Genomic DNA, 16,872 nt, shown 5'->3' on the forward strand with positions numbered 1-16,872 from the left:
TGGGCTATTTGCTATAAACGTTTGCACAGACACCACAGATGATGTCGTTTTTAAGCTATTTGACCATGCCAACATTATTTTATCAAGTGGGAAAGGAAAAGGCATGAAACTTACTAAAAAAAAAAAAAAAACTATTTGAAGAAGACTCATTTTGTTGTACCACAAAGATGAGAAATGTGACCTGAAAGGAATTCCTGTGGGACATCTGCCCTGCTCTTCTAGGGCCTTTCTCACCCTGTGCTATTACTTTCCCTGCCACTATCTTACTTCATGTAAGAATGCGTAAATACACCAGAAGACAAAGGCAACACATTGTTATGCTTAATAAGGATGCTTCTGCTGGCTTTGATTTAATTTTGCTTTGGATGTCCCACAGTGCAGGTGGTGTTATGTAAATTGCAGTTGGTTTATACTAGTGTACGTCTGCAGTAAGAAGCTCATGGGGAACATGGTGATATTTTCAATTGTGTTGATGTTAAAATAATGTGCCTGCCAATTCTATTATGTTCTAAGATCAGGTTTCAGGTTTCTGGCTTGGCGTATTAAAACAAATGGGAGAAGTCTGGTTTGCATACAAATATACTCTCCTAATTTGTCTCACTCTAGTGAGTAGACTACCAGAAATCTCCAAAGACTTAGTTGCTAAATAGAAAACCTTTATGGCAAGCCAAATTATCATCTAGAGATATCTGTAAATGCATTTCAAGATATCTTCAAATATTTCAAGGTAGCTGTAAATCATTTAAAGACATCTTTAAATGATTTAGAGATATCTGCATACCATTTAGAGGTATCTAAATAAGGTGCTTTTTTACAGATATCTCTAAATTATTTCAAGATATCTCTAAATTATTTCAGGATATCTGCAAATAATTTAGAGATATCTAAATGTACTTTTAAATGAGATCTTTAAATGATTTGCAGATATCTGGAATTATTTGAAGATATCTTGAAATGAATTAAAGATATTTCTACATGATAATTTGGCTTGTCATAGGCCTTATCTTCCTATTCCTTCATTGGGAAAACTACCTGTCCTCCGTTTTGTATAATAATTCTCACTTTACAGTACAGAGTGGCAGGGACATTAAATGTCTTATACATGTTTTAAGTGGAAAACCTTTTTGTATTTTTACATTTTGCAAAAAAAACAATCCAGTAATAATCATCTTAAAACTTCCTTATTTGTGTCATGACACAAAATCAATTAAATATAGTAATTGCCAATGCTTTAACTATTGAAATAATCTGGAGGGGATAAAAACATACGGTGTTACATATCAGAGGCTTGTCTTTGTTTCTGTGTTCATGTTACTTGATTGGGATTCATTAGCTTTCTTGTTAGTATATTTATTTTGTTGCAGGCCCAATAAGAAACTACATGGAAATAAGAAATTAACTCACCTGATGGAGACAGTGATGCACTTCGGAGACAGATTTAAAATAAATAATTCGGAAGCTAAATCTTTGCAGGCAAGGATATAGAAAATATGAGTTGATTTACTAAAATAGAGCAGCCATCCCTGAGAAGAAATTACGTCATGGTCTTTCCGATACAGAATTTAGTTAAATGATGTATTGGAATGACTAATACATTTGTTGAGGTAATACAGAATGATTGGTCAAAATATATTTTTTAAATGAGACAATTATCACTATATTAATATACACTATATTAATTTACATTCTGAGACTGGGTTAAAATAACATAGTAAAATAATGTAGATAGACTGCATATAACCCAATTATTATTAATTTAAGTGTGTATGTATCAATTCAGAGTCTTCTGCAAAGAATACCCTGAAATGATGATCCACTTATTGAAATGCAGGGGACAAAAGTTAATAGCTTAAACCAAGGCACTAATCCATTTGTAGTACTAGTTCTATAATGCTGCCATTTATGTTATATTAACCATTCGAAGCCTGGCCATGCCTAGTGAAAGCTTAGTTTTCACGACTGCTGTGTTTCTGCCACACTATCATTTCAGATTAGTTCCCATGCCTGTTAACCCCCCCAGGGAAGTGATTGGCTGAATGTCAGTTCTGGTAGGAAACCATCAAAGAGATTTTGTGTGGTTCACTGAATATTGGGATTTCAATTCAAATTTAGATGTGGGGTCTCGTGGTGAGAGAGTATGCAGTAAAGTACTTCAAATGGCATCGTGCTGAACACTGTGGTCTGGAGTAATTAAGGGTGATCGCAAACCAGTTTAAGTCCCTGAAGCCAGAATTATCACAAACTTCCTAGAAACGTTTTGATTAGTTGTGAATATGTAAGTTATTTTTAACTGTAAGCATATACACTAGCAGACAACTGAATATATTACCCACACCATCCTACAAAAGGAAATTGTGCAAAACTTTGTTTCAAATGAAAACACAGCAGTTCTATCAATATTTAACTTCCATTATTGCTATGCATCTATAAGATTGTAGGTGAGTTTCTATATCTCCCAAGAAGATTAAACATAATTTATCCACAGTTAACCTTCACATGAAAGCTTAGTCTGTGACAGGAGTATCACAATGTGTCATTTAATTGGGAGCAGAAAGCCATTAATAGATACAGAAACAGTGGTAGTTTACAAATGAGGCAGAAATACTAAAATCACAAATGTGATCTATATAAATAAAATGCAAGATCTTCTATTGTGATCTTTTTCCCATCAGAGTTTCATGACATTGTGTGAGATTACACAAACATTGTCAGAAACAAAATTTCAGTGCTAAAACCTCATATAATAAACCATAATAAAACAATGGAGTCCCGCTGTTTAATTCATTAAGACTTTGAAAGAGCGTGTATCTGCAATCCGGTACATTGGGACGAGAGGTTGGCACCCTCTACCATCTGCTGTTGTACCAGCTAAAGATGTTTACCGTATTCTGATGGATGGGCCTCTCTTGTTTTCCCTGGCAGCCTCCCAGAAATGCAACCATAAATGAGTGGTGGGGGGGGGTTATGATGATTTCCTGTTCTTATCACTGTTCCACCTAACTCTAATGTCTCGCCTGCATTTGAAATCAATATAAAAGGCAAACAAAATCTTTAAAAAGTGCTTGGCTTTCCTTAGTCTGCTGAGATTTAGCACATTACCTAGGGCAGTGAAGGAAGGGTTGCCAAATCAAAAAGGACATATGTGGGCATGGGAGGGGGGAGGGAAAGAGCGAAAGAGCATGCCCAGAGCATATCAGCAGATAGAAGTTGACACACTGTTGCCGTGTTAATCAAATCTCGGAAGCCATCCTTACATCACTATTAAATCAGCAGTCAGACTGGGAGTTTGATTTGTCTTACGGAAGAGCTCTATGTCCGTGCACAGAATTTGACATTAAGGCTTAATTAATAGGACAAGTGTGGGTTATATGATTTTATTTATTTTTACAAGATAATTTGCTAATAATTAAGTACACTTAGTCAGAAACCTTTAGTGTTGTTCCCAGCTATCATATTGATGAAGAGCATGGAATTAACACCAACAACTTGTCTGCGTGACATTTAGGTAGCGCTGATTATATAACTGACGTTTTCTTTAAAGTTCATGGAATGAGGAATATTTTACTTTAACAGCTATGGTTGGATCCTAAATTGAATTAATTAATGATTAGTTCAATTTTGTATCATACAATTTAAAAAAAGGTTTCATAAAACGTCCTTAATAATTAACCCATATAAGTCTTTAATGGCTAATATCCTGTAGAAGCAGCAACCGACTATCCTCCTGAATGTGTATTAGAAGTGTACCCCCAATAAATTCCTGTTTTTAAGACAGTCAAATCCAATTACATCAGGCCTGTTTTTTTTTTTTTTTTTTCTTCTTTAACTAAGGCTTGATATATCAATTTTTAAGTAAGCAAGCAGAACAAGTGGTTGGTAATCTCATGGAAATGTTCTATTCAGGAAGAGATTCTCAGTGACAAAAGGGGTTCCATATTGGAATTGTGTTGCCATGGTGACCATTATGTGGCCCTCTCTCCTGGGTGAATGAGTGGCCTCTGTTTTTTATGTAACCATAGAAACGCACCCCTTACCCTACAAAAATGCTCCAAGAAGGTTCTTTCTGTGTGTATTTTTTTCTCCCCCCAATTTGCAATTATTTTTGTTAATTTCATTTTTAACAGTGCTTTCTTAAGTTTACGTGAGGCTGTTGTTTCGAAGTGGTTGTACATGCTTAACACTCTGGCAAAGACACAACTTCTACCGGGTGGGTTTACAATTCCCTGCCTCCCACCCCCTGTGGATCATGGTATCAAGCAGCTGTCTCCAGGCCTAAGCAAATATGACAGAAATAATCTCTTCATAAGCAGAGGAGAAGTACCCCCTCACTTAGTTTCAGAATGTTACACAATGTGAGAGCAGGAAGCTCTTATAATCTGCTTGTAGGCTTGCATGCAACAGCAGATATCCTTTTGGTTACATATCTAGCAGAGCACACAGCTATGGAGCTTCAATACTGTCAAGTTTATTTTGTGGTACTCCAGTGAAAGAGGTTTTTGCAGCACCCTATCTACATTCTATTCATGTGTGAATCACATCTATATAAAGGTGTCTGGTTGGCTCATGGGAACTGCAGGATGTGGAAAAAGAAAAAAATATTTTATCAATCACATTGTCTGTGCACCAGATATCATAGAGGGACTGGCATTTTGTCTTAGTTTCACCTTGAATTAAGACCCAGGAGGGATTTTTTTATTTTAACACTCCCCCTTTTCTAGGCAAATAAACAACCCTTCCCTGGCACATGACACAAAACAGGGTTGTGTTCTGAAATCATAAACAGTGGTATTGTAAGTTTGGACTTTTACATTTTTAATCTAGGCAACTTTAAGACATAACTTCATAAGGATAAGAAGAGGTTCACAGTAACTTGGTGGCCACAACTGAGAGGAACATAGATGCAGGAAATTGCTGGAATTTGCATGACAGTCTTTAACGATTGCAGCCAAAAGGAAAGAACAAAATTTGTATGTGGCTAACATGTAAATTTAATGCAAACATTATCCTTTTAAGTGTCATTGAGATCTTTGTGATCTGTAAAATATATAATAAAGGCTGCTTTTCTTCTGATTAATAAGTTAATTGATTTTCCTTTATATCAGCTCTTGGGTTATTCCAAACAAGTGAAAATCAGTATGGTAATTAAAAAGTCTTGCATTTTATTGGGATCAATGCATAAAACCTGAAATTAGGTTAATTCGTTTTTCTGAGTTATTCCCACAGTGCTGATTAATCAATACTGACTCCTGCAGTGTTTCTTAAATTTTAAGTGTCAATCACTCCAGTCAGTCATTCTATATTACCTCACCCCTCCCAAAAAAACTTTGTTTTGTGCTGCCCGCTGAAATGAAAGATTACAAATCAGACCAGAGTCGAATTCAACATACAAAGCAACAATACTAAAGAAAGGAAAGAGGGTGGGTGTTGGACAATTGGTAACACATTCAGTGTCAGTCAGTATGTAGGCCTATATTGCACCAAATTTTACATTGAAAAGTATTTTTCAGTTTCATCGAAAGGGACTCAAGGGCGAAGTACACTGTACTACTATTTCTTGCCTTGTTACTTAAAAAATAAAAAAATAAAAAAATAAATTATATATATATACACACAAATAATATAAAACCTAATCTGTTTTTAGTTTTTTCTTTCTTCTTTATTATATAATGTATTAGGCTCTGATGCTGTACGTTTATGACAATCAAAATAAAACTGAAATATGGCTCCAGGCAGTAAAATACATTTATAGAAATCAATAAATACAAATCTTGAATTAAAGGGAGTCAAATTTGATAATGAGTTTGAAATGCTTTAGTATGTGTCCTTATTTGCGCCACTTAAATAATACTGCAGCGATTTTCACTTATTTATGGCAAAGCATTGTAAGCTGCAAAGAGATGTACTGTGATTTTTTTTTTTTTTCTCTCTCACTGAGAAGAGCATGGAACCATACTTGGGTTATGTAGATGAGACTCAGTGCCTTAACTATTGCAAGCGAATCTCGTACGGACGAACCAATGAATTATTAATATTGTAATTGATGACATGACTGTTTTACTCATTTACTCTGAATCGTATCATCACTGAAAGGGACGTATCGCATGTACTTCAGACACTCACTAGACATTTAATGGCCGAGAGACTTTAAGAATCCCGTGTTATGGTTAATGAGGTGCACGCAAATATGGATTCTTCTTTTAACTAATAATGTAAATAACCCTGTCTTCGAAACAATAGTTTTGGTAGGGTTGTGTTTGCTTGGTCTCTTCTCTGATTCAGAATCTTAGGACATTAAATCTAAAAGCTATTGATTGCCATAAACACAGGACTTGAGTCAGTGATCTATTAATAATTAATAAAGCATCCATCCATTTGGAGTTACTTGAGATGCATTTTTTGTTGTTGGTTTTTTCTTTCCCCTTTTCTTTCCTATTTCCTCTTGACTTCTTATATTAAACAAAATGCATGTTCTCTTCAACTCTTTTGTATTATTTGAATTTAGTTGGTATAATTGATTAACATTGTCTGATGCACCTCACTCAAAAGGAAGACATTATTGATTTGAACATGTGTGGATGCCAATCTCTGAGGAATCCATTTATCTGCAGTGCTGGGAAACTACAGTTTCCATGAATAAGTTGCTATAGATTTTCAATAGTGACCCTACATCCATATCCTTTGTTTTTTAAGCAAGAAATTCATTAATTTGAAAAGCCTTTCTAGTCCATGCTCAAGGTTATGGAAGCTTTTAAGGGAAAACACATCCATAAAATACATTTAAATGCATGTCTGAACCACAGACCTTTTTTCATCATAATTAAAAATACACTGCAGATACTCACTTAAAGGATTTAACAGGGTGCGATCAAACTATCCAATACTAAACTCTAGACCACACTATCTCATGTCCTATGTTTGAATTCTGCTTTTTTAAGGCAGACATGCATACATGAAAGGACTTTGATATTATGTGTGATGTACTTCGTCATTTCATATATATTTAACTAATTCTACACTTTAGTTTTCGTGTCATCACAGAGCTCATCCTTAGCAACGATAAACTTGCACAGATGGGCTCGTGTTGTGGAGGCACCAGCTCCAGCCCATTGGCCACATAGGTTTCACAAGAAGCTATTTTCAAAAGCTTAACTGCTCTGGCAAGAGAGAGCGCAGTGGTGAGGGACAAAGGGCTGAAATGAAAAAGGAATGCCGATTGTACTAGGCTTTTGTACCACGACATGGCAGAAATACAAGAAAAAAGCCTTGGAGTTTACTTGGCCAACTCTAATAGTGATGCTGTAGTCATCTACCCTACCTGTCCTCAATCTGTCAGCTGGGGAAACGTTATCGAAACAAGTTCCAGCCAGATATGCCCTGTTTTTGGAGGGGTGTTTTTGGCATTGCTGTTCTACCTCAGTCTGTAGATGTAATTAAGTAGTTACCTTTGTTGTAACACTCAGTTTGGATGGTAATGATTCTTTAAACTGCTCTGTAGACCTTTTAGATGTATCACTCCTTCAAATAGGATATGGTAATGTCAGTACACTGGTAGTTGGAGCCCAGATGAGATTAGTAGAGAGCTTTGAGAGATGCAGACATGCCTTTGGGTTAAACCAGTATACCAGATGTTTATTATTAACGCTCCTGCTCCATTATCTATACATGGAGAAATTAGATGGATATGTATGTATAGGTTTAATTCTGCATCTGCTTATTATTTTTACTCCAGTGTAGATTTCTGAACCTACTTTGTTTATTGGCAAATGCAGAGTGTTTGGTAGCCCTAATCCAGTCAACTGTACCCAGCAGACGCACATTGCGGCTTTTACCCAGCGTGCCCTGGGGTGAGAAAAATAAAACAAAACAACGGACTGTATTTTCTTTTAAATCTGTCTAAATTGTTGAGTACAATAGTTACCTTTCACCTCCTGTTACATTTGCATGAGGGTAAGACTGTGGTTAAAAGTATTCGGGTAAGCAGCGGCGATATGGGTTGTGTTTGGGTTAAGCTTGGGGTTCAATAAAATCTACTTGTTTACAAGGGGGCACCAGCCATTAATTCAATAAGCAAGCCTGTTCCAGCAAAGAAGTGGGCTGCCACCAGCAGTGACAGCCCATTGAAACCCTGTGTATAAAGAGCGGTGCAGGCCAGCGGCGCACAGACAGCTTAACTTGGGAATAGAGAGATATGACTGTGGAAGCCTGCCAGGAGAAGCAGCTAGGCAACTTCAGTGGCGGGCCAAACTTCCCAATAGCTCAAGTGAAGTTCAGACCTTTGAAAACAAGTCCTCAAATTCAAATAATTGAACGCTTAATTAGATACTTCAAGGGCTGTGCAGCTCGGAGCTTGGAGCTAGCTTCTTATTGTGGAGTCCTCAGGCTTTGAAAAGAACAGACTCCCTAATCCACTCAGGGTTAGTAAACCCCTCATTTTAGTTGCCATATTAAAAAAAAAAAAAAAGTTTCAGTAAGAGTTCCTTTTTTTTAACAAATTGAGTCTTTCTTTTAAATTTCAAGGAGTAAATTGACTGGATTAAGACAAATGTGGGAGTGGGGTTAGCGTTGAAAAGAAGAAAACAGTTTGAAAACTTTTCTGTGTGTAGTTTGGAAATATATTTGAAAACAAAAAAATGCAAGGCTGCTTTCAAAAGTGACTCTCAACTTTCAAACTAGCCCCTGTGCTTCATCATCTAGTTTATATCAGGGAACCTGTTAACAAGAGTCCTGAGTCATGTTTAAATATTAACTTCTATCAGTCTATGGACATCTGTGCTGTGATTTAAACCCATGACCTTCAAAACCCTACAGCAACAATCAAAAGGAGCATTAATTAATCAGTCCATCGATCAATCCATTTTACTGCATTTCCGATGTTCCCAATCAATTGATCGATGGAGTGCGATTCCATATTGTACTCCCACATTGCAGGCTACACACAAAATAGATTTCTCATTGATTTATTAATTTTTAAACTTTTGAATACACTTTCAGGAACCCATATGCTAGTATTTTTGAAGCAATATATTATTTTTTTAAGAAAGCAAAGTACCTAGAATAGTCCATTATAATTCTTAAAACTTAATTTGCAAAATGATTTTCTGTAGTTTATTGTACTATCAAAATTTGATAAAGCTCACATTAAAATGTCACAACATATTTTTGTTTAAAAAACAAACAAAAAATATCAACAATGGGACGGATTAAATCAAAACTTTGACCCACCCGCTAATAGAAAACTACAAAACTGTACTCAGTTGCGGCTTGATTTTTAGTAAGATGACACTTTCTACTAATCATAAATGTAACTGCTATGATGAACAGGTTTGTAGTTTTCTATTAGCGGGTAGGTCAAAGTTTTGAATTAATCCAGCCCAATGTCACATTCGTCACTGTAGTCTCCATTATACAGTACACTTAGTCTGTCTCTTGTGCTGTAATCATATTTGACAATTGACCCAACTTTGTCCTTTAGATTTCTCACTACAGGCAGCCCATACTATTTTTTTTCGAGCATCCCCGATTTTCGTCCAGCCACCATTATCATTATCATGTGTTTTGCAAGAGTTCTTGTGTCAACAGGCAAAACTCTGGATTTTTCCTCTAATCGCTAGGCTAATTCCAGAGGGAGCTGGCAAAAATGGGTCATTTGCCTGAGTTTATAGAAAGTAGGCTGTCGAGATGTACATAGTGTTTGAGAGTATGTTTAATATGTAGATGTGGGTTGTTGTACAAGGACGTACTGTATGGACAGGACCAATTTATCATTTGGACAGTCCTTTAAATTTGTATATGGTGACTAAAGAGAGGATATTGAATATACTGTAACCGTTACTGGCAATCTTTTTTCTTGTTCCTCCACTTCCAAAGTGAAGGGGCATTAACTATGAAACCATTATTCATTCATATAAACCCCTCTGCCTGCTCCAATGTTCACACCTCAGGTTTAAATCAAAATCCCCTGGATTTTGTGTGTGAAACTTTTCAGTCGATAAAGAATGAAAAACATACATGCCCTCCAGAGAGCAGCTAAAAAGCTTAGAACTGTCTTCTAGTGTTTTTTCCCCAGTGTGCAAATGCCAGGAGAACAAACTGGAAAATTTTAAATGGCTGGAGAAAACAGCTTGCACTGATGTAGGTGAGCTGCAGGGAAAATGAAATTGCAAACTAGATGCTTGAAAGATGCATGTATGATTTGCTGAAGTTGTTTACAATGTATTGATGTATGACATTTAGATTTTTTTATTTTAATTCAGCCGCCAGGCTGTCTGGTATAGTTTGAAATTCTTTATTGTATTGTGTTCAGTCTTTGGGAATAGGGTGCTCATCTTAATGTTTCTTCTTTTTTGACGTTTGGTAATATAGTTGGCAGACATTTTAAAACTATTGTAAACTTTTCAGTAGACAGGCTTTATACACCGATCAGCCATAACATTATGACCACTGACAGGTGAAGAGAATAACAGTGATAATCTCGTTATCATGGCACCGGTCAGTGGGTGGGATATATTAGGCAGCAAGTGAACATTTTGTCCTCAAAGTTGATGTGTTAGAACCAGGAAAAATGGGCAAGCATAAGGATCTGAGCGACTTTGACAAGGGCCAAATTGTGATGGCTAGACGACTGGGTCAGAGCATCTCCAAAACTGCAGCTCATGTGGGGTGTTCCCGGTCTGCAGTGGTCAGTACCTATCAAAAGTGGTCCAAGGAAGGGAAAGCGGTGAACCGGCGACAGGGTCAAGGGCGGCCAAGGCTCATTGATGCACGTGGGGAGCAAAGGCTGGCCAGTGTGGTCTGATCCAACAGACGAGCTACTGTAGGTCAAATTGCTAAAAAAGTTCATGCTGGTTCTGATAGAAAGGCGTCAGAACACACAGTGCATCACAGTTTGTTGCGTATGGGGCTGCGTAGCCGCAGACCAGTCAGGGTGGCCATGCTGACCCCTGTCCACTGTTGAGAGCGCCTACAATGGGCATGTGAGCATCAGAACTGGACCACTGAGCAATGGAAGAAGGTGGCCTGGTCTGATGAATCACAAGTTCAAGGTGTTGACTTGGCCTCCAAATTCCCCTGATCTCAAGCCAATCGAGCATCTGTGGGATGTGCTGGACAAACAAGTCCGATCCATGGAGGACCCACCTCGCAACTTCCAGGACTTAAAGGATCTGCTGCTAACGTTTGATGCCAGATACCACAGCACACCTTCAGAGGTCTAGTGGAGTCCATGCCTCGACGGGTCAGGGCTGTTTTGGCGGCAAAAGGGGGACCTACACAATATTAGGCAGGTGGTCATAATGTTATGGCTGATTGGTGTATCTTGTATATAGGTATTTATTATAGTAAGCCCATTCATGTTCATGATACCCTCCTCAGTCCCTGTATTCAAATATAAATATTGGGCAACAGAAGGTCAGAGAAATATGTTTATTAAGAGTCTAAAATGAATAGATGGATTTTCAGATATTTGATTCTCTCATTCAACATAAAATATATGATTTCCTATGAGGTCACTTAAATTTAAGCATACTGTTGGTCCTTGAAAAACATACACACATACACACACACATACACACACACACACACACACACACACACACATATCTAGTACTGTGCAAAAGTTTTAGGCAGGTGTGAAAAAATGCTGTAAAGTAAGAATGCTTTCAAAAATAGACATGTTAATAGATTATATTCATCAATTAACTAAATGCAAAGTGAGTGAACAGAAGAAAAATCTACATCAAATCCATATTTCGTGTGACTACCCTTTGCCTTCAAAACAGAGTCAGGGATTTTGTAGGCATATAGTCAGTTGTATGATTGAACAATTATACCAGACAGGTGCTAATGAATTAGCTAATGGTGCTAATTCAATATGTTGGTTGAAACAATCATTAACTGAAACCGAAAAAGCTGTGTAGGAGGAATAAAACTGGGTGAGGAACAGCCAAACTCGGCTAGCAAGGTGAGGTTGCTGAAGACAGTTTACTGTCAAAAGTCATACACCATGGCAAGACTGAGCACAGCAACAAGACACAAGGTAGTTATACCGCATCAGCAAGGTCTCTCCCAGGCAGAATTTTCAAGGCAGACAGGGGTGCTGTACAAGCTCTTTTGAAGAAACGCAAAGAAACGGGCAACATTGAGGACTGTAGACGACGCAGTGGTCGGCCAAGGAAACGTACGGCAGCATGCTTACTTCCTTTCGCAATCAGAAGATGTTCAGCAGTGCCATCAGCTCTGAATTGGCAGAAAACAGTGGGACCCTGGTACACCCATCTACTGTCCGGAGAAGTCTGGTCAGAAGTGGCCTTCATGGAAGACTTGCGGCCAAAAAGCCATACCTCTGACGTGGCAACAAGGCCAAGTAACTGAACTATGCACGAAAACACAGGAACTGGGGTGCAGAAAAATGGCAGCAGGTGCTCTGGACTAATGAGTCAAAGTTTGAAATATTTGGCTGTAGCAGAAGGCAGTTTATTCACCGAAGGACTGGAGAGCGATACACGAATGAGTGTCTGCAGGGAACAGTGAAGCATGGTGGAGGTTCCTTGCAAGTTTGGGGTTGCATTTCTGCAAGTGGAGTTGGGGATTTGGTCAGAATTCATGGTCTCCTCAATGCTGAGAAGTACAGGCAGATACTTATCCATCATGCAATACCATCAGGGAGGCATCTGATTGGCCCCAAATTTATTCTGCAGCATGACAACAACCCCAAACATACAGCGACAGTCATTAAGAGCTATCTTCAGTGTAAAGAAGAACAAGGAGTCCTGGAAGTGATGGTATGGCCCCCACAGAGCCCTGATCTCAATATCATTGAGTCTATCTGGAATTACATGGATAGAAGCAACAGAGGCTGCCTAAATCCACAGAAGAACTGTGGTTAGTTCTCCAAGATGTTTGGGCCAACCTACCTGCCGAGTTCCTTCAAGAACTGTGTGCAAGTGTACCTGTTTTGAAGGCAAAGGGTGGTCACACGAAGTATTAATTTGATGTAGATTTTTCCTCATGTTCACTCACTTTGCATTTAGTTAATTGATGAATATAATCTATTATCATGTCTATTTTTGAAAGCATTCTTACTTTACAGCATTTTTTCACACCTGCCTAAAATTTTTCCACAGTACTATATATATATATATGTATACAAATATATACACTCACCTAAAGGATTATTAGGAACACCTGTTCAATTTCTCATTAATGCAATTATCTAACCAACCAATCACATGGCAGTTGCTTCAATGCATTTAGGGGTGTGGTCCTGGTCAAGACAATCTCCTGAACTCCAAACTGAATGTCTGAATGGGAAAGAAAGGTGATTTAAGCAATTTTGAGCGTGGCGTGGGTGTTGGTGCCAGACGGGCCGGTCTGAGTATTTCACAATCTGCTCAGTTACTGGGATTTTCACGCACAACCATTTCTAGGGTTTACAAGGAATGGTGTGAAAAGGGAAAAACATCCAGTATGCGGCAGTCCTGTGGGCGAAAATGCCTTGTTGATGCTAGAGGTCAGAGGAGAATGGGCCGACTGATTCAAGCTGATAGAAGAGCAACTTTGACTGAAATAACCACTCGTTACAACCGAGGTATGCAGCAAAGCATTTGTGAAGCCACAACACGTACAACCTTGAGGCGGATGGGCTACAACAGCAGAAGACCCCAACCGGGTACCACTCATCTCCACTACAAATAGGAAAAAGAGGCTACAATTTGCACAAGCTCACCAAAATTGGACAGTTGAAGACTGGAAAAATGTTGCCTGGTCTGATGAGTCTCGATTTCTGTTGAGACATTCAGATGGTAGAGTCAGAATTTGGCGTAAACAGAATGAGAACATGGATCCATCATGCCTTGTTACCACTGTGCAGGCTGGTGGTGGTGGTGTAATGGTGTGGGGGATGTTTTCTTGGCACACTTTAGGCCCCTTAGTGCCAATTGGGCATCGTTTAAATGCCACAGCCTACCTGAGCATTGTTTCTGACCATGTCCATCCCTTTATGACCACCATGTACCCATCCTCTGATGGCTACTTCCAGCAGGATAATGCACCATGTCACAAAGGTCCAATCATTTCAAATTGGTTTCTTGAAAATGACAATGAGTTCACTGTACTAAACTGGCCCCCACAGTCACCAGATCTCAACCCAATAGAGCATCTTTGGGATGTGGTGGAACGGGAGCTTCGTGCCCTGGATGTGCATCCCACAAATCTCCATCAACTGCAAGATGCTATCCTATCAATATGGGCCAACATTTCTAAAGAATGCTTTCAGCACCTTGTTGAATCAATGCCACATAGAATTAAGGCAGTTCTGAAGGTGAAAGGGGGTCAAACACAGTATTAGTATGGTGTTCCTAATAATCCTTTAGGTGAGTGTATAATACACACACAAACGCAGACATTCTCAAATTTGTTGGTACCCTTACAGCTCATTGAAATAATTCTTCATTCCTCCTGAAAAGTGATTAAATTAAAAGCTATTGCATCATGATATTTGCATGCCTTTGGTATGTCATAGAATAAAGCAAAGAAGCTGTGAAAAGACATTAATTATTGCTCATTCTACAAAGATATTCTAAAATGGCCTGGACACATTTGTTAGTACCCCTTAGAAAACTTCATAAATAATTGGATTATAGTGATGTTCCAAACTAATATGTTTCTTTAATTAGTATCACACATCTCCAATCTTGTAATCAGACATTCAGCCTATTTAAGTGGAGGAAAGTAGTCAGTGCCATTTGGTATCATTGTGTGCACCACACTGAACATGGACCAGAGAGAGTTGTCTGAGGAGATCAGAAAGAAAATAGTAATCAAGCATGGTAAAGGCTACAAGACCATGTCCAAAGAAGCTTGATGTTCCTGTGACAACAGTTGTAAATATTATCGACCCCAGATTGAACAGAAGGATAGTGCGAGTGGCAGAAAAAGAACCAAGGATCACTGCCAAAGAGATACAAGCTGAACTCCAAGGTGAAGGTATGTCGATTTCTGATCGCATCATCCGTCGCTTTTTGAGTGAAAGTGGCCTCCATGGAAGAAGACCCAGGAGGACTCCACTTTTGAAAGAAAAACATAAAAAATGCATATTGACAAGCCACAATCCTTCCGGGAGAATGTCCTTTGGACAGATGAGTCAAAACTGGAGCTTTTTGCCAAGTCACATCAGCTCTGTGTTCGCAGACGAAAAAAATGAAGAACACCATACCTACAGTGAAACATGGATGCAGCTCGGTTATGTTTTGGGGCTGCTTTGCAGCGCCTGGCACAGGGTGCCTTGAATCTGTGCAGGGCACAATGAAATCTCAGGAATATCAAGGCATTCAGGAGGGAAACATACCGCCTAGTGCCAGAAAGCTGCGTCTCAGTTAGGAGGTCATGGGTCCTCAAACAGGATAATGACCCACAAATATCAGCTAAAAGCACCCAAGAATGTATAAGAACAAAACATTGGACTGTTCTGAAGTGGCCTTCTATGAGTCCTGATCTGAATCCTATCAAACATCTATGGAAAGAGCTGAAACTTGCAGTCTAGAGAAGGCACCCATCAAACCTGAGACAGCTGGAGCAGTTTGCTCAGGAAGAGCAAACTACCTGTTAACAGGTGCAGAAGTCTCACTGAGAGCTACAGAAAACGTTTGATTGCAGTGATTGCCTCTAAAGGTTGTGCAACAAAATATTAGTTTGAGGGTCCCATCATTTGTGTCCAATGTTATTTTCATTTTGTTTTTCAACATAATATTGTAAATAATAAAACAATCAAAATCAAAGTCTGATTTCTATTAAATATGGAATAAACAATGGTGGATGCCAATTACGTTTGTCAGTTTCAAGTTATTTCAGAGGAAATAGTGCATTGTTCGTTTTTTGTGGAGGGGTACCAACAAATTTGAGCATGTCTGTGTGTGTGTGTGTGTGTGTGTATATATGTATATGTATATGTATATGTATATGTATATATATAATATATGAGAGAGAGTGAGAGCGAGAGAGAAAGAAACCTTGCTCCTAGTACTCAAGAACTTGGTAGCTCCAGACATACAAAAACACTACCCATAATTAGGACTGACATCTATCAAATTTGTCTGTTAAATGGTTTTGCTTTCTGTGCATAGACTGTCTGGAAGTCTGGCATAAAGTCCCTGTAGTATAACTTATGTGGTTTCAAGTTTGCTTAACTGTTTCAGAGAACACAAATCATTTTTACCTCCTCTAATAAGTAAAGTACATCAGGCAAGGATCTTGTAACCTCTTCCTCAACAAGGTTTTACATCCAAATGCACATACTTTATGTCCTCGGGGAAAGATACATGGTTTGAACCTGTCTATGGTAAACTGCATGTAATTATCATTTTATGTCACTGTAGCTTTTCTATTTGTCTCATTTCTATAAATTCTGTTGCGCCTGGGTGGATTATTGTCTTTCCACTGTATTTCACTAAATTTGCCATTAAAGGTGATTTATCATTTGTCAGTCTTCATAATATTTGAAACATTTGGCATTGTGACTCCCAGGGTAATCTTTTAATATGATTCTAAGATTTCATGATTTCTGAACTGTAATTTTTTTTTTGTCTGTTATCTTCTTTCTTAGCTTGCAGACCTGGTTTCTACAAGGCTTCAGCCAATGATGCATACTGTATGAAATGCCCCCCGAACAGCTACTCCCATCAGGAGAGGGCTTTAGAGTGCACCTGTGAAAGGGGGTACTATAGGGCGGAGATGGACCCACGATCTATGGCCTGCACAAGTACGTTGATGTGTCAAAGATTATCTAAACAATTCACTGATCTCCTCTATGCCATGTTCATTAATTTAATCGCTTTGTTATTTATTTAGCCTCCAGTGCTGATCTAGTGGTGTATTCAT

General features: G+C 38.4%; 1 protein-coding gene across 1 annotated transcript in view; it reads left to right on the plus strand.

Annotated features, from left to right (window-relative positions):
* Positions 1-16,872, plus strand: part of epha4b (eph receptor A4b) — a 110,352-nt gene that overhangs the window by 40,672 nt on the left and 52,808 nt on the right. The window contains exon 4 of the mRNA XM_066708978.1: positions 16,598-16,753. Within this exon, the coding sequence (XP_066565075.1) occupies positions 16,598-16,753 (156 nt within the window). The remainder of the gene's footprint in view (positions 1-16,597; positions 16,754-16,872) is intronic.

This window comes from Amia ocellicauda, chromosome 7, assembly GCF_036373705.1.
Source record: "Amia ocellicauda isolate fAmiCal2 chromosome 7, fAmiCal2.hap1, whole genome shotgun sequence".
Taxonomy (NCBI): Eukaryota; Metazoa; Chordata; class Actinopteri; order Amiiformes; family Amiidae; genus Amia; species Amia ocellicauda.